The sequence below is a fragment of the Myotis nattereri genome (genome assembly GCF_964212035.1).
Source record: "Myotis nattereri genome assembly, chromosome: 3".
In the NCBI taxonomy this organism is placed as follows: domain Eukaryota; kingdom Metazoa; phylum Chordata; class Mammalia; order Chiroptera; family Vespertilionidae; genus Myotis; species Myotis nattereri.
In genome coordinates this window covers 193,312,243-193,329,572 of record NC_138077.1, presented here as the reverse complement: position 1 = coordinate 193,329,572, position 17,330 = coordinate 193,312,243, and the positions used below count along the sequence as shown (strand labels likewise).

The 17,330-nt window shown below is 41.9% G+C and overlaps 1 protein-coding gene across 1 annotated transcript in view; it reads left to right on the top strand.

The window, feature by feature from the left end:
* Nucleotides 1–12,927, top strand: part of LOC308515734 (protein argonaute-4) — a 29,751-nt gene extending 16,824 nt beyond the window's left edge. The window contains exons 13-18 of the mRNA XM_081086303.1: nt 812–971; nt 2,008–2,323; nt 2,466–2,600; nt 9,263–9,364; nt 9,627–9,826; nt 12,049–12,927. Of these exons, the coding sequence (XP_080942429.1) occupies nt 812–971; nt 2,008–2,323; nt 2,466–2,600; nt 9,263–9,364; nt 9,627–9,826; nt 12,049–12,157 (1,022 nt within the window). The 3' untranslated portion in view covers nt 12,158–12,927. The remainder of the gene's footprint in view (nt 1–811; nt 972–2,007; nt 2,324–2,465; nt 2,601–9,262; nt 9,365–9,626; nt 9,827–12,048) is intronic.
* Nucleotides 12,928–17,330: the final 4,403 nt, after the last annotated feature.

The following is a 17,330-nucleotide window of genomic DNA, read 5'->3' as shown; positions in this document are numbered from 1 at the left end:
TGCTGGCTCCATAGCAGAGAGAAAAGAGAGCTCTAGAGCCTTCTTAACATCTGCAACTTCTTGGCCACAACCAGCTGTATTGGCCCACCCAACCTGTGTGAGGCAAATGGGCCTGCGGCCAGGAAATGCAGTGGCTGGGGCATGCAGTGAAATTCTATCCTAACCCCAAAGCAGGAAGAGCTGGAATGTTGGTTAAAAACACTTAGGAATATAAGAGTGGGAAAGAGGAGATTTTTAGTTTGTATCTATTATCAGAAGAATGATAATAAATTTCTTTTGGCTACTATCTAAGTAAAGGATTTGGGAACTAGAGACCAGCTGTCTGAACTTTATAAAATATCTTCAACCCTCCCTGTATTTGTTTCTTTTGTTACCTTCAGTGTATCTCTAATGTTTAGGGAAAAAAAGGGAAGGGGATATGGAGGAGAAAACAATTCCAAGGGCTGGTGTGTGTATAGTGAGAGGGAGGAGCTAGGGAGATTGATTCCTTTGCCAGGTTAGTCCTGTGGGAAAAGGAACCTCGCAGGACTGGGTGAGTGGTGGCAAGCAGCCTCCTAGAATAAAGAAAGTAGGCTAGTTTAAAAGCCTTTGGGAGTGAAGAGAAGGGGTGGGGAATGGCCTATCCAGACAGAAAAGAAATATTGCCCTGGGGGTTTAGCAAATGAAAACAACACACATGAAAAGTATCTAGCACAGTGTACAGTGTATAGTAGGCACCCTCTAAATGTCAGGGTGTGGATTTCCCCCCTCTACTCTTAGTAATTGACAGGATATTTAAACATTTTAAAAAATCAATTAATTATTTTTGTAGCGGAGGTGAAACGTGTTGGAGATACCCTCCTGGGCATGGCCACGCAGTGTGTCCAGGTAAAAAATGTAGTGAAGACCTCACCCCAGACCCTTTCCAACCTTTGCCTGAAGATAAATGCAAAGCTTGGAGGAATTAACAACGTGCTTGTACCTCATCAAAGGTAAGATTCTGAACTTTGCTTTTTCCCACTTTTTAAAATTAAGATCTAGCATTTCGTTTACAGCAAAGCATACAAATCTCAAATATGCATCTCGATTGCTTTTTCTTTTTATAATTTTTTAAATTAATTTATTTATTTGTTTATTTTAGAGAGAGAAGAAAGGGGGAAAAGAAAGAAAGGAGACATTCATTTGTTCTTCCACTTATTTATGCACTCATTGGTTAATTCTTTTCCTTCTTTTTTTGTTTTGTTAATCCTCACCTGAGAATATTTTTCCCATTGATTATTAGAGAGAAGTGGAAGGTGTGAGGGAGGGAGGGGAAGAGAGGAGAAAAAGAGAAGCATCGATGTGAGAAAGACACATTGATTGGTTGCCTTCTGCAGGGATTGAACCTGCAACCCAGGTACATGCCTTTGCCAGAGAATCCAGCCTGTTAGTCTTCCTCTGCAGGCTGATACGCCACCACTGAGCCACGCCAGCCAGGGCATGAGTCCTCTTTTAATTCTTTCCTTCCTACTGTGACAGAAGAACCAAGTTAATGTCTGCAGTCAATTCAGATTCACTGTACTGGGTGGCACTGATACTCAGTGGGCCTTAGAGTTCTCTTCCAATGGGCATAAATCTTTATTCTCTCTTATTAGAATACTAGAGGCCCAGTGCACGAAATTCATGCACTCGGGGGGGTTGGTCCCTCAGCCCAGCCTGCACCCTCTCGGGAAGCGGGCCTAAGCCATCAGCCAGACATCCTTAGTGCTGCCTCAGAGGCGCTTGCCAGCCGTGAGCCCAGCTCAGGACTTCTGGGTGAGCAGCGCTCCCCCTGTGGGAGCGCACTGACCACCAAGGGGCAGCTCCTGGGTTGAGCGTCTGCCCCCTGCTGGTCAGTGCGTATCATAGCGACCGGTTGTTCCGCTGTTTGGCCGATTTGCATATTACCCTTTATAAGATAGGATATCTGTGATTGTATTGGTGAGCTTGCTAAACCCAAACATTTTCACCTGTATATCTGAGTGGCAATGTGTCTTTAAATCTGAGCAGGCCATCAGTGTTCCAGCAGCCTGTCATCTTCCTGGGAGCAGATGTCACCCACCCCCCTGCAGGGGACGGGAAGAAGCCTTCCATTGCTGCTGTCGTTGGCAGTATGGATGGCCACCCCAGCCGGTACTGTGCCACTGTTCGGGTGCAGACCTCCCGCCAGGAGGTCTCCCAGGAGCTCCTCTATAGTCAGGAGGTGATCCAGGACCTCACTAACATGGTTCGAGAGCTGCTGATCCAGTTCTACAAGTCCACACGCTTCAAACCTACACGGATCATCTATTACCGTGGAGGGGTATCCGAGGGACAAATGAAGCAGGTACTCTCATTATCCCATACTTGCCCTTTGGGGCTTGTGGGTGTAGGACCGAGCCTCCTTTCATCTGCCACTGTGAGTAAATCAGATCTAAAAAATACTAGGTGAGTTCTCAATTCAGTGTCATTCCATTTGTGACTCCCAGGTAGCTTGGCCAGAACTAATAGCAATTCGAAAGGCATGTATTAGCTTGGAAGAAGATTACCGGCCAGGAATAACCTACATTGTGGTACAGAAAAGACATCACACACGACTCTTCTGTGCGGATAAAGCAGAAAGGGTAAGAAAACATAGGATAAACTTCATTATCTGATACAAGTAGATGTGTTTTTTGAGTGGACATCTAGAAAATTTTTTTTTCTAAATAATAATTTAATAAGTATACTAATTACAGTTCATCTTTGATGACCAATTCTGAATGGTACAGGTTTGAAGACTGAATATTTTTCTTGTTTGTAGAGTTTTTAGAGGGGAGGTCAGAAACATGCAGATTCCACTAGGGCAGTGATGGCGAACCTATGACACGCGTGTCAGAGGTGATACGCGAACTCATTTTTTTGGTTGATTTTTCTTTGTTAAATGGCATTTAAATATATAAAATAAATACCAAAAATATAAATATTTGTTTTACTATGGTTGCAAATATCAAAAAATATCTATATGTGACATGGCACCAGAGTTAAGTTAGGATTTTTCAAAATGCTGACACGCCGAGCTCAAAAGGTTCACCATCACTGCACTAGGGTGATACAGGCAACCTTCAAAGGGCAGGTTGATCCATCTGGACTTGATTGCCATTTGCTACCTATTGCTGCCAGTGCTTGAGGCATGGTCCCAGGGTACAAAGAAGAATTTCTCTTCTAAATAATTTTATATCATTGTAGGGGATGCTTAGGGTACAGACTTTGAACATTTATGATGTCACACTTACTAACCATGGGCAGGTTACTTAACTTCTCTAAGCCATAATGTTCTCAAATGTAAAATCTATTAAGAACAATGCCTGGCCCAGCCAGCATAACTCAGTGGTTGAGCATCGGCCTATGAACCAGGAGGTCACGGTTCGATTCCCGGTCAGGGCATATGCCCGGATTGTGGGTTCGATCCCCAGTGTGGGACATTCAGGAGGCAGCTGATCAATAATTCTCTCTCATCATTAGTGTTTCTATCTCTCTCCCCCTCTCCCTTCCTCTCTAAAATCAATAAAAATATATTTAAGAAGAAGAACAATACCTGTATCACAGGGTTGTTGTAATGATTAAATTAATACATGATGTTAATCTGTGGTACAGTTCCCAGCACTTGATAAAAGGCATTTTGTGTAATGTATCTATTTATAACCTTATCGTTATGTGTAAGCCAGGTAAGCACATGATATTGGAGACTTTGTTTCTGCAATATTTTTATGACATTACTTCATCTTTTCCAGGTCCTCCCTGATCCAACCCCAGGGAGACCTGTTCTCTCTGTTGCCTAATTATGTCATCTTGTGGGTCACTCCCACTGTTTTCTAGTATGTCCTTAGTTTTTGCCTTTAATCCAAGGCTGTTTGTGCTTTCTAAATCATTGGAGAACTACGGTTTTCTCCTTGGGGCTCCACTGCCCAAACCCTGACTCGGTAGTACTTCTTAGACTTTGCTAATACAAATTCCCTGAACGCTTGCCCAAGCTCTGGACACATCCTGCCAGCTCCTCCTTAACAGCATTATCACCTTTTCATCCCTCTATCAACTTGCTATCCATGTAGCTTTTGGACTTGGATTATCTTTCTGAAACCCCAAGCTATCTGACAGGTGTGCTCTTTATCCAGTGTCACTCCTAACCTTTCAAGATCGACAATCCCAGTCCTAGGTCTACTTGGCACCCCCAACCTTATCAACATCTTCACTCCTCTGAACATGCCTCTCGCTAATCTCCAACTCTGAACCAGTCCACTTGCCCATTTTCTTTGCTTCTACTCTTAGGCTGATGGAGATTGCTGAAGAAAAGAATCAATTGTTTAGTAATGATCTATATTACACAAATTCATAATAGCACATCTTAGCCAGGCCTTTGAGGCTGCAATTTTTTCAATTATTTTATTCCCCATTGTATCTGTTCCAAACTTTTGGACTCTACTCAGCTCCCCTACCTTTTTATTGCCAACAATTTATATTACCCACAATAGAACAATCTTGTATTTCCCTCAGAAAATAAAAATCTAGAAGGCATGCATTTTCCTGGCATTCCTTCCTCTACTTTCCAATTTAGTTAAGTTTTCTGTTTCGTATCTCCTTCCTCACATCTCAGAGGTAATCTCTCCACCTAAGCTCTTTACCCTGCTTATGCTTTTGTTCCTAATCCTTCTGCTCTCTCCAGCCTCACTTTATTAATCACCCTTCATTTTTTTTCAAAAGTTTTAATCTTTCCCATTAGTTTACTTCCTTCTCCTCACCCTCTAAACTTTCTCAGCTTTTCCTTAGTCACCCAAAGAAACTTCTCTTCTCTCTGCTTCTTCCTCAGTCCACCTGCCACCTTATCTTTCCTTCGTTTCATGACCAAACTTTTCGGAGAAAATGATTTGACTTTCTATCTGTACCTCCTCGCGTCATTCTTCAGTTCCCTGCAGCTTGGCTTCAGCTTCAGTGACTCCACTGAGGTTGCTCTCTTCATGACTTGCTCATTTTAAATTCAGTGATATCCTGTCCAGGTTCCCACACTGACCTCTTTGCAGCATTGACGATGATTGCCTTCTTTGGCCAGGTTCACTGTCCATCTCTAACCAGGCTTTCTTTGACTTTTCTTCCTCCTCTGTCCATCAAGCGCTGATGTTTCCTGGCATTTCACACTTCTTCTTCTCAGTTTCAACTCTCTTTAGTCTCACTCACTTCTCTGGATTCACTTATTTGCTTATTGTTTCCCGCATCTGTATTTCCAGCCCCAAACTTTTCTATGGAGCTCCCAGCTGGCACCTCCAATGATCTACCAGACAGATTTACTTAGATGCCCTCTAGGCATTGTGTCAGTCAAGATAGGCTAGGCCATGCAAAAAACTCCAAAATCATGGTGGCTTACAAAGATTGATTTCTTGCTCATATTACACATTCACTGTGATTCTGTAGCAGGTGTGACCCCATTGTCCTCCCTGCAGAACCTAGGCTGACAGAGAAACATCTGTCTGGAACATTGCCAGTCATTATAGCAGAAGCGGGGGGGTGGGGGGGTGGGGAGGAGGGCAGGGCAAGATACATGACAAGCCATATGCTGGCTCTTAAAGAGTCTGCCCGAAAGTAACACATTTCAGGCCACATTTTACTCTGCCAAAGCCAGTTATGTTGGCCACTCCTGGGTTAGTTGGGTGGGGAAGTATAATCCTTCCCTAGGGAGGGGCACAGGAAGATTTGGCACCAGTGATACAATCTGCCACAGGCATTTCTAGCAAAACACGTCTAAACCTTTTACTTACTGTTTTATCCTCATCCAAAACTTGTGCCACCCCCAATTTTTTTCTCTTGTGTTACTTGGCATAACTGTATATTAAGTCAGCCAAGCTAGAAATTTCAGAATTGTCTTTAAACTCATCTCCTCCTTTCCTGTCCCCCCATATCCAGTTAGTCAAATAGTCCTCTGTTCTGCCCTGAAGTCTCTCATCCCAGTTCTTTCTCTTGTGTGTTCTTTCTACCCTGGGCAGACCTCTTCTGTATTGCAGGAGACTCCTAGTGGTTTCCCTGTCTCCTTTCCTCCACAAATGCATCCTCCAGCTTCTCTCAGGTCTAGGTTTTAAGATACAAATCTTATCCTGCCACTCCACTGCTCAAAACTCTTCCGACCCACTGCCTACCAAATGTTCTCCTGTGCTGTTCAGTTAGCCAAAACATAACATTTTAGTCTCATCTTTCATCATGCCCTTATACACCTTCCATTTCCCTTATACATTGTGCATTTTTAGCCCTGACATGACCACATCCATCCAACAGCATCCCCCCGCTTTTTGTCTATTAAAAAACTAGTGACCCAGTGCATGAATTCGTGCACATTGAAAGGAAATTAATTAGAAGGCAGGACTGGGTGAGATGGGCCAGACATGCCCTGGAGCCAACCTCCCACGGTCCCTCCCCTTCGTCTGCGGAGTGAGCAGGGTTCCTCTGGCCAGTGGGGTCCCTCGGCCTGGCCTGTGGGGATCGGTCCGTAACAGCTCTCCAACACCCCACATGGGGTCCCGAAGTGTGAGAGGGCATTCTGCAAAGTGGCTGTGGTACAGGGTGTGGAACGCAATTGCAAGTGTGCAGTAAACCAGATTCGGGGCCAACAGTGCCCCAGCAACAACATAACCCACAGCCGAAGGTGGACTCGTGTGGCCCCGAAAGGAATCTGGCTCCCTCCTCTCTGGTTTTAGGGTGCGTCACCTGAGAACTGCTGCTGCCAAGTCACTGCAGCTTGGCAGCTCCTGCGTTGAGCGTCTGCCCCCTGGTGGTCAGTGCATGTCATAGAGACTGGTCAGATGGTCAGACACTTAGCATATTAGCCTTTTATGTATATAGATTAAGGTATGATATAGAAACAGTAAAATTTGCCCTTTTTAATATACTGTTCTGCAAGTTTTGACCAATGCATGTAGTTGTATAACCATCACCTCAATAAAGATACTAGTATAGAACAGTCACACACACAAAGGTCTCTCATGTCCTTTCGTAGTCAACCCTTCCCCTTGCCTACAGTCCCTGGCAACCACTGATATGTCCCTATAATTTGGGTTTTTTTTTACAGAATGTCATATGAATGGATTCCCATAGCTTTTGAGCTGGGCTTCTTTTACTTAACCTAATGCACTTGAGATCCATCCAAGTTTTCGTGTTTATCGGTAGTTTGTTCCTTTCTATTGCTGAGTAGTATTTCATGATATGGATGAGCCACAGTTTGTTTATCCATTCCTGTATTGAGGGGATATTTGGAGAGTTTCCTGTTTTCATCCCAGGCCCCCTTTCAGCTGCTGCTTATCCTGTAAGGCATGACTCAACTATTTCCTCCCACCAGCTGTTCCCAGGGCCTTCCATAATGCCCTTTTCACATTGCTTTGCAGTTCATTGTATATAGTTTCCATGAAGGGCAGGAAGCCATGTTCATTAGTTCTCTCTGTGCCTCTGTCTTTCCTCCCAAACATTTGCTGCAGAGCCTTGCACATGGGTGTGCAAGCAGTAACTGTTGAAATGAACATGCCTGGATCCCCTTTTCCCCAGGGCACCACTTCTTTAGGCTCTCATCTCTGGAGTCCAAGAGATTTTTTTAAAAATAGATTCTATGGTCCAATAAGTTTGGGAAATGCCATATACTCCATCTCCCTCTTTAAGATTATACCTTATTAAATAAAGGTTCTGAGAGGTCATGCAGTGGAAAAACCATTTAAATTTTGTTTAACTCCGTATTTCGCAAATTTGTTTGACCATAACACACCCAAATGCATGCTGCAGAACTAATATCCCTAAAGATTATACTTTGGTAAACAGTGCTAGAACTATTTTAACTAAGTTGCATTTCCTCTTGTTCAGTTAAGACCTGAGTTCACATCTGAATTTGATGGAAGGAGACTTTTCTATACTCATAGATGTATTTGTATGCATTGGTGTGTCATCCTCAGCTGAAGATAACCACAGGGAGAATGGAGCCAAATAAACTCCCATCGAATTTGTGCCTAGATGGCAAATAAAATTCCTCACATGGAACCCTGCTGTACAGCAGAAGAGAATGAAAATTGTCCAAATAGCAAGATTTAATTTCTTTCCTTGTAAATGCATTTCTAAAGTTCTCCCTCTGCTTTTCTAAAAGTTTGATCCTAGAGTTTTGGCCATTGAAGAACTTTGGAATTTTTAAAGTGTAAGATATTATTGTTGGATTTTGTAGCTGATTAGATTGAGGCCCAACAATATGCTTTGTTCAAGGTATGGAGTTGCAACGCTAGCCCTAGATCTGAAACTCTGGCTTCCTGATCCCATTTCCGTGGACTCTTCCTGATAAGGCATCTGCCAGTGTCTTCTTTTATTGATCCCCTAAAAGTGTTAGTTTTATTGAGCCAGTTCAAAGATTTCTTCATCTTGCCATAGCCAGTTTGGCTCAGTGGATAGAACATCGGCTTGTGGACTGAAGGTACCCGGGTTCAATTCTGGTCAAGGGCATGTACCTCCATAGCAGGCTCAATCCTGGTCCTGGTTGGGGTGTATGTGGGAGGCAATCAATCGATGTCTATTTCTCACATTGATGTTTCTCTCTCTGTCTCTCCTCCTCCCTTTTACTCTCTCTAAAAATCAATGGAAAAAATATTCTTGGGTGAGGATTAACAACAACAAATTGCTTCATCTTAACTTTTACTGCAAGTTGTGGATTTTTTAAAATTCCAAATAAGGAATAAAAGTGATTTTTCTCAGGAATCTTACCCATCTTTTTTTCTTGTCGTCCGTGAACTTACCAATGTGTCATCTGTTAATAGGGGACAATCATTTAGCCCAAATCCACTAATAAAATAATTGCTTGTCTGGATTCCCCCAATGCAGTGGTTCTCAACCTTCTGGCCCTTTAAATACGGTTCCTCATGTTGTGACCCAACCATAAAATTATTTTCGTTGCTACTTCATAACTGTAATGTTGCTACTGTTATGAATCATAATGTAAATATCTGATATGCAGGATGGTCTTAGGCGACCCCTGTGAAAGGGTCGTTCAACCGCCAAAGGGGCCGCGACCCACAGGTTGAGAACCGCTGCCCTAGAGAAACCATGGAGTATATTTGTTTGAGAAAATACTTGTGGATGAAACGGTTGGGCTAAGGGAAAGTTATAGAAAGTTCAACATCTTGAATTAAACTGGTTTGCAAGAGCAACTTATAACTTGTTGCCAATTAACGTAAAAGACAAAAATGGCCTGAGCTCAGGTTGGCCTATTGGTGACTAATTACACTTTTTTTTTTTGTAGGTGGGTAAAAGTGGCAATGTACCAGCGGGCACTACCGTGGATAGCACCATCACACATCCATCCGAGTTTGACTTTTACCTCTGCAGTCATGCAGGAATTCAGGTAATTGGAAGCAGGTCCAGATCTTTCACTTGATAGGGAGATGTTTGCGAACTCAGCAACTAGCTTGAGTAGACTTGTTATTATACACTGTGTATAACTTTGTTCATGCTTGTATCCTAGAACTGTTATCTTTTGGTCTAGGTATCTGCTTGTAGGTGTGCTACAAGGAGAATACTCCTGAGTTTAAGGAGTAGATTTCAGTTCTTCTCTCAAGTAGTCAACCCATATCAGAAATTTATTCATCATAAAACTCTCTCTCCAGGGAACCAGTCGTCCTTCACATTACCAGGTCTTGTGGGATGACAACTGCTTCACTGCGGATGAGCTCCAGCTACTGACGTACCAGCTATGCCACACCTATGTGCGGTGCACACGCTCCGTCTCTATTCCAGCCCCTGCATATTATGCCCGGCTTGTAGCATTCAGAGCAAGGTATCATCTGGTGGATAAAGATCATGACAGGCAAGTTTCTCAGGCACAAGAAAATCTCTTTCTGTCTATGTTAGCAGCATGTTTTAAAAAAAAAAAAATGAGCTGTGCCCTAGCCGGTTGGTTCAATGGATAGAGCGTCGGCCCGTGGACTGAAGGGTCCTGAGACCAATTCTGGTCAAGGGCACGTACCTTGCTTGCAGGCTCAATCCCCGGCCCTGGTCGCGGCACCTTCGGGAGGCAACCAATCAATGTATTTCTCTCACTTTGTCTCTCCTCCTTCTTTCCTCTCTCTCTAAAAAAAAAATTAATGGAAAAATATCCTCCGGTGAGGATTAACAAAAAGAAAAATTTTTAAATGAGCTGCTGCAGGAAAATTTTTGGAGGAGTTAGTCTTCCTTTTAAGGTTTAAATAGCAAGCAGTGAATAAAATTGCATGTGCCTTTGAGAGTTTATAATGTGACTTTGGTCCAAGAAGTGCTCAGGCTGTTTATACTTACTTGTATGGTGTGTCTAAAGTCTGCCCAAGGAAAAGAATCTAATTTGAAGTTCCCTGTGGTTTTCCTATAGAGCCAAATGCATTTCAGTTCTGCTCAGGTCCTGGGCAGCCTCAGATGGTGGCCAGCACAGTATCCTGGCTGCAATCAGCAGCGTCACGGGCCTGTGGATTCCACTTCATACAAGGGAAAGACTGAACAGTCCACTTTGCTTTCATAGTTCACTGGAAGAATGCATTGGAGTGAACCTGGGGTTGTTTGTGGGAGAGGAGGTATATCATATCATTCTCACTCCCAAATAGGGATCTCAAGAGAATCAGACATTTTGACCTATTACTGAGCTACTATTAAATAGCTAAACAAGCTCCCTGCAGTAATTTTCTTTTTCCAAATGACCATCTGTGAAGTGTAGCAGTTTCTGGGCTCTTCCCCAAGTCTGATTCAGCTGCTAAATAGTACACATTCCACTGTAAATCTATTTCTGTAAGGGTTGAAAATATACTATTATAGAAAATGCCAAGCTCTGACTTTGTACCTTCCATTCTGTGATATACATTCATTCATTCAACACATTCATGTGTGCCCAGCATTGTGCTAAGTACTAAAAATGCTAAGATGAGAAAGACATGTGTCCTGGGATTTTATGTTTCATTATGGGAGATAATACAGGTAAACACAGAACTAACATTTCACCCAAAGCAGTACAGGCAAACGTGCAGTGGGACATCAGAGGAAAAGCTGTTGGAGAAGATTTCATAGCTGGATGGGTAGGATTTGGCTCTATAAAGAAGAGGAAAGGATTTTCCAGGCAGAGGGAACAATGGGCACAAAGAAGAGAGCAAGTGACATGTTTGGACAATAGCAAGTTTTCTTTGGCTGGAACATATGAAAGGGGACCAGCAGGCACGAAGCTGGAAAAGTACATTAGAGCAAGATTGTCTTTGTTAAATGAAAAAAGCTATTCCGGGGATAACTAGACAGTAATTAACAATTAACTGGGTGTGAGTAGGTGAGGAAAGTCAGAAGAGGGGTAGTGATTTACAGTTGACCAAGCCATTGATAGCGCATGGTTTGTTCAGAAGTTGTTATTGTTATCCTAAAAGACCAAAGTTCCAAAGAGCTGCTACCTGTGCAAGGTCATTTAACTAGCGAGGGGGAAGACAAGAAGAAACTGGCATCATAATAACATTTGCTGAATATCTACTATGTGCCAGGCACGACAGATTCGGAGGTGAGGAAGACAGACAAAGTTGCTGCTTTCTTGGAGTTTATGTCCCAGAGGGAAAAGAAATAATTATCCAATTGCTAATTTAATTTTAACTGTGTTTCTTTCAAATGAAAGAAAGTAGAGGGTTCTGTGGAACTATGTTCTAGGTGGCTCTGAGCTGAATATTGGAGTCAGTGTCTTTTGGGAAAATGACATTTGACTAAAGCCTAAAGGCAAGTAGGCATTGACCAGACATATTGGCCCAGAGAGGTCCTTATGGAGACACCATTAAGGATTTGAGTCTTTGCAGACATTGTTTAATTGTTACAATAATTGAGTTGTATTGCATGTTTCAGTTAAGCGAACTGATGTGTAGAGAGAGATTACCAACTATTTAAGGAACCACAGCTCGGGCCTCAGATCTTGAATCTAATACTGTGAACATGTGAAGTTTGAAACATGGTCGCAGTATTAGATTTGAAACATGTGACGTTTGACAGGGTCCTTTGTTACACCTGTTTTTTTCTTTGTTTGCTTTATTCTCTTTACAGTGCAGAAGGCAGTCATGTGTCAGGACAGAGCAACGGCCGAGATCCTCAAGCCTTGGCTAAAGCTGTGCAAATCCACCATGATACCCAGCACACAATGTATTTTGCCTGAGAGAGTCTCAGAAGAACTCAACCAATTTGGCACCCCATGCAGCCTCAAAATGTTTCACACGCCTACCAGCATACTCGAGAGAGCCAAGTTGACTTCAGTTTGTCTTCTACCAGCAGCTCAGAATAGTTGCACCGAATAAATACTTCGCAGCACTGTCTGATGCATCAACAAAATTGAGCCATTTTTTAAACGTAATAGATACTCATAGATTGTCTTTTCTGATGCACTGGACTGCATTTTTACCTCAACATGCAAAGGCTGATCAGCCTGAACTTTCTAAAGGACTTTACGAGAAGGGTTTCTACGGAATATTTTGTTAGCTGTGGTGCTCACCGCATCCCTCTAGTCTTGTAAGAGAAGATTGTTCCTTCTGTGTTCATCGAGTGGGATGTATGCATCAGTGGGAGAGAAAAACCAGTCTACTTCAGTTTAGCATAACTATGTAATTGTGTGGGTCCATAGACTTTTTAACGGAGATTTCCGATTTCGCCACTGTAAATGCCTTTAACAAGCAGTGATTTTTTTTTTTTTAAGTTTTAAGAGTTTTATTAGTTTCACTACTTTATCTTACTGATCTATACAGACTTGTGCTGGTGTAAGTACAGGCTGCTGCCAGGCAATTGCACTATATTTGGCTTCAGTTTCAAATAGGCAGTTCTCTTATCTGGGTGACTCTTGTGAATGTGTAACACAAGCAGATGTAATGAATGTCACAGTAACAGATAACACTGCCAGAGTAAAAAGTACCCATGTTCCCCCCCCCCCTTTGGAAAAAAAATTAGGTTTTAGTATTTTTCAAACTTTGCAAAAGTGCCCATTTTATGCTGCTGTCTGGTTTGTCAGATCTAAATGATTTTTAAACTTTTCTCACAAAAAGTTAACTTTGGCAATAAACATTTTTTTAAGGTCCTTCACTTTCCCCATCCCCACTAACAGTGAGTTTTTCTAGATGAAATTTTGGTATGATTTTATCAGCTATTTCTTATAGACCATAATCTGGCAATTCCTGAAATCATTCAGAAAATACAGATATTTCCATGCCTTTTTAAAGAATTATTTTTTATCTCTTTTATATCATAGTTGGTGTCCTGTCACTTTGTTTTAAAATAAGCTAGAACCAGGATGCTTCCTTATTGGATGGGCTTTGCCGATCGTTAAGGTACACTGAGTGATGCTGCAACTTGCAAAAATGTACTAACATTTTAAAATTTTTTCCTGGGAATCAAGGTTACTTACACAGTTACTTGCAGTGCAAATTTTGTGCTGATCTTTCGACCTGAAATGTACTTGGTGAAGGTTTCCTTCCTTTGAGTCAAGTAAAACTGCATACAAAGATTTTTCTTAATAGATTCTGGATTCCATTCACAGGGAGACAGGATTCTTTTCTTGTTCAAAGGAGGTTGATCTAAAGCAAGCGTCAGTTACAAAGTAGGGGAAAATGTATTTTGTATTTAGTGTAGATAATACTTTGTGAATGGACAACAGTTACATAGAGTCTTGGTAGTTCCAGCCAGTGTTGCCCAGCCCAGATTTCACTGACTTGTAATTCTCTATCCTGGAACCTCAGGAGTGAGAGCTGGAAAAGGGGATAAAGGGCCCAGAGCCACACTCCACATGGATGAGGAAGGTGCTGGGGGAAGAGGTAGATACAATGTGGTAAAATGAATTTGCCACTTCAGTCTGGAAACACTGGATCTGATAGTGAAGGGTGTTTGCTTGAACTCATTAGCCGGTCCAAATCTTTTAAACTAGCCTTCTCAAAATCCCAGCAATATAAAGCCCTGTTTTTCTTCAGTCTTTTAAACAAGCTTGTAAATACTTTGAAGTTTACATTTCTATGTGCTGTCGGTCGATCAAGTGGCACTGTTTGCTGGGACTGGCCTCTGAGACTTGTATAATGTATATTAAGTCCTGTAGCTCATTAAGATGGGTGTAGACATCTTTATTCTCTGCATACAGTGAGATGAAAGCAAACTCTGTAATTGAGGCACAACATAGTGACAAGATGGGAGATGCTAATTTCTTAAGATTTTTCTTTTTTTGCAAATACCTCACTTGGATGCTACAAATCAGGACATGTTGGTGAGGGACTGGCTACTGCTTTTATCCACACTTGATCAGGGAGAGCACAGAATATACCCTTCAGCATGGCCACCCAGGACCCAAGAGAAGGGAAACCAAACTTTTTAAGAGGAGGACTCGCTGGAATCCAGGATGTAAAGAACTCTTGGTGGCTGGCTGACTGGCCAGCAGGCACCACACCTGCACTTGAGTGCCTCGGGCATGCTTGTTAACGCACAGAAGAAGCGTCAGTCTCACCATCTCCTGGCATGAATGGAACAGGGAGCAAGGCAGAGTGCCTGGAAGCCCTGATTCACTTGCCTGCAGTTGGGCTATATATGCTCAACCTTGAACTCTGCAGTTTGTACGACCTCAGTCAGTCCTAACACACTGGGGCAAATGAGTGTGGTGGTGGAGGAAAAGCCGGGAGGCCTATTTTTATAGGAAACCAGTACCTTTAATGGTGCAATACTGTCATTTTGGATGAAAGGAAAGAAATATGGAAGAACTGGGATTATTGGGGGGGAAAAACTTGCTGAGGGTTGAATCTTTAAGACGCAATCACTGCAGAATCAGAGTTGCAGCAATACTATATTGCAAGCAAGTCTGAATGCATAGTTTTAATTAGGCTTGACAATTTGAATTTGTAACCCTCTGGACTGACTGAATTGTTATGCATGTGTCAATCAATGGGAGGTGTGCATTCTCTAGAAGTAGGGTGCTTAGTGTTTTTTTTTCAAATGCAGCCTGTTTAGGCCCTGTCCTGTAGTGTGAAAGATTTAAATGTAGCAATGCTAAAGAGTAACAATTTGGGGAGAAGGTGTGGGGGACATTAAGAGTGGTGAAGATCCAAATGCTGAACCAGTTATGTTTTGTCGATGTTAGTTGTTGAGCCCTGAGCGATTTATAAAGAGAACTAGCTGGCTTAATGCAGCTAGTTCTAGGCAGGCAGAACATATTCATTTTTACTGTAAATTCTATTTGCTGCTTCCAAAGGTGATGATTTACAAGCAGACATATACTATATGGTCTGTATTTTAGGATCTGGTGCCCAGCCTATATCAAAGCTTAGCTATCTGGCTCAGCTACCTACCCTTCCTATGGGAACCGGTAATCCACTGTTTAACAAGGTTCGCCCTCCCCACCCTGCCCTAGCGACCCTTTGTGGATGTGCTGTAAGATTTTCTTGCTCAATAGCAAGGTGGTAACTCCGCTTTCATTTTAAGAAAGTGGAGGCTGAGGGCATTGTATCAATATGGCTTCAACTCCAAGAATTTTTCCTGGTAAAATTAAAGGGAAGATCTTGTTATTGATCAACCATTTCCTTATCCCTTGCTATTGACATATACGAGCTCTTTCTATGTCTAGTGGCTGAAAATGTTTGCATTTGTTCATTTGACTAATGGTGTAATTTTTGTTTCTATACTGTTAAGCCTGTAATGTTTTAAAATGTATTTTATTAAATTTGGACTGGATGTATGTCTCTAGCAATACGAGGTACTTTCTAAACTATTAAGGTAGGGGTAATGGCCCCATGTTGAGATAAGATGATGGTTATTTAAAAAAATTTTTTTTTTGGCTTGCAGGGATATTTTGTGTGTATGTGTCCAAAAAAGAATAAATTGGCATTCTTGTGCCAAAAGTTGTTTTTCTTGTTAATTGTCTAATAAATATGGCGTGTACTGTTATGATAATACACATGGTTGCTTTTTGAAAACAATTTCCTCAATTTAAGAAATTTGAGAAAGAAGAACAGTGGGGAAACTTTGTGTTTTTAACTTCTGGGTCTCCTGTTTAGAAATTGTTATTTGGGAACTTTAGAAGAACTTACCACAACATTTCGCATATGAAAACTTTTACAAGGTTCATCAGGTTATTGGGTACAACTCTTAATGGGAAGACCTATTTATGTGATTTTTTTTTTTTTTTTTTTTTTTTTAGAAAAATCTGCAGTCTCCAGAGGGCAATATAGTCACATACTTTGTAAGACTGACTTCTCTAGAGGAGCTGCCCAAATTCATCCATCCTGAGGCTCTCCAATCTAATGTCTTTTATTTTTTTTAAATATACTTTTATTGATTTCAGAGAGGAAGAGAGAAGGAGAGAGAAATAGAAAGATCAATGATGAGAGAGAACCATTGATTGGCTGTCTTCTGCACACACACCCCCCACTGGGGATCGAGCTCACAACCTAGGCATGTGCTCCCAATCGGAATCAAACCCAGGACCCTTCAGTCCGCAGGCCGATGCTCTATCCACTGAGCCAAACCGGCTAGGGCTAATGTCTTTTAAAAGAATTCTCACCAGCAAAGGCCTCTGGCTAAGTCATGGCAGGGATAACACAGAGATTTGCACGTATTTGTAGTTTACCAGAGGAGCAAATCCTGCGTACACTAACTTTACTACAGATTATCTTTTCCGTCAGCGCAATACCCCCCTTTCCATATTTATCTATTACTAAATATTTTTAATGAACCCAAGATATGCCAAGTTCTGTCTAGGTGCTGGGAACAGAGAAGAGTAAAAACAATTCTTCAAAGAGTTCATTCTAATATGCCATGGGTTAGGGGCGTAGGCATTGACACTAACATTATCTGAGTGCCTAGGATACACCAGTCACCTTATACTGACATCTGTAATCCCAGTAACATTCCTTTGAGGTTGATAGAGATATTCCCATTTTAAAGAGGAGTTAGCTTCAAAGAAGTTAAGTAACACACAGTTACTGAGTGGCAAAGCTAGAATTCGAATCCAGACCTGTCTAACTCCATTATACCTGCTATTGAGCATGAAATTACAGGAATTTAGGAAAAGGAAATAACTTTTGCCATGGGGAGTCAGAAAGGCTGATGGTGAATTTTAGGATAGATCATGAAGCAGGAGTTTGCCAGATGGACAACAGGATACTAGACACACGTTCCTTGCAGTAGATTATATTAGCTATAATTTTTGTTTACCCAAATGCTTTCCCTTTCTCCTTTGGGTGATGGAATTCCTTTCTTATGGAAACTTATGGTATTTTGTGTGTTTCAGGTGAGTCCATATGGCCTTCCTCCTTTTTCATTCCTCACCATTTCTGTTATGTTCATGTCCATCCTTGAGTCAGTCACTG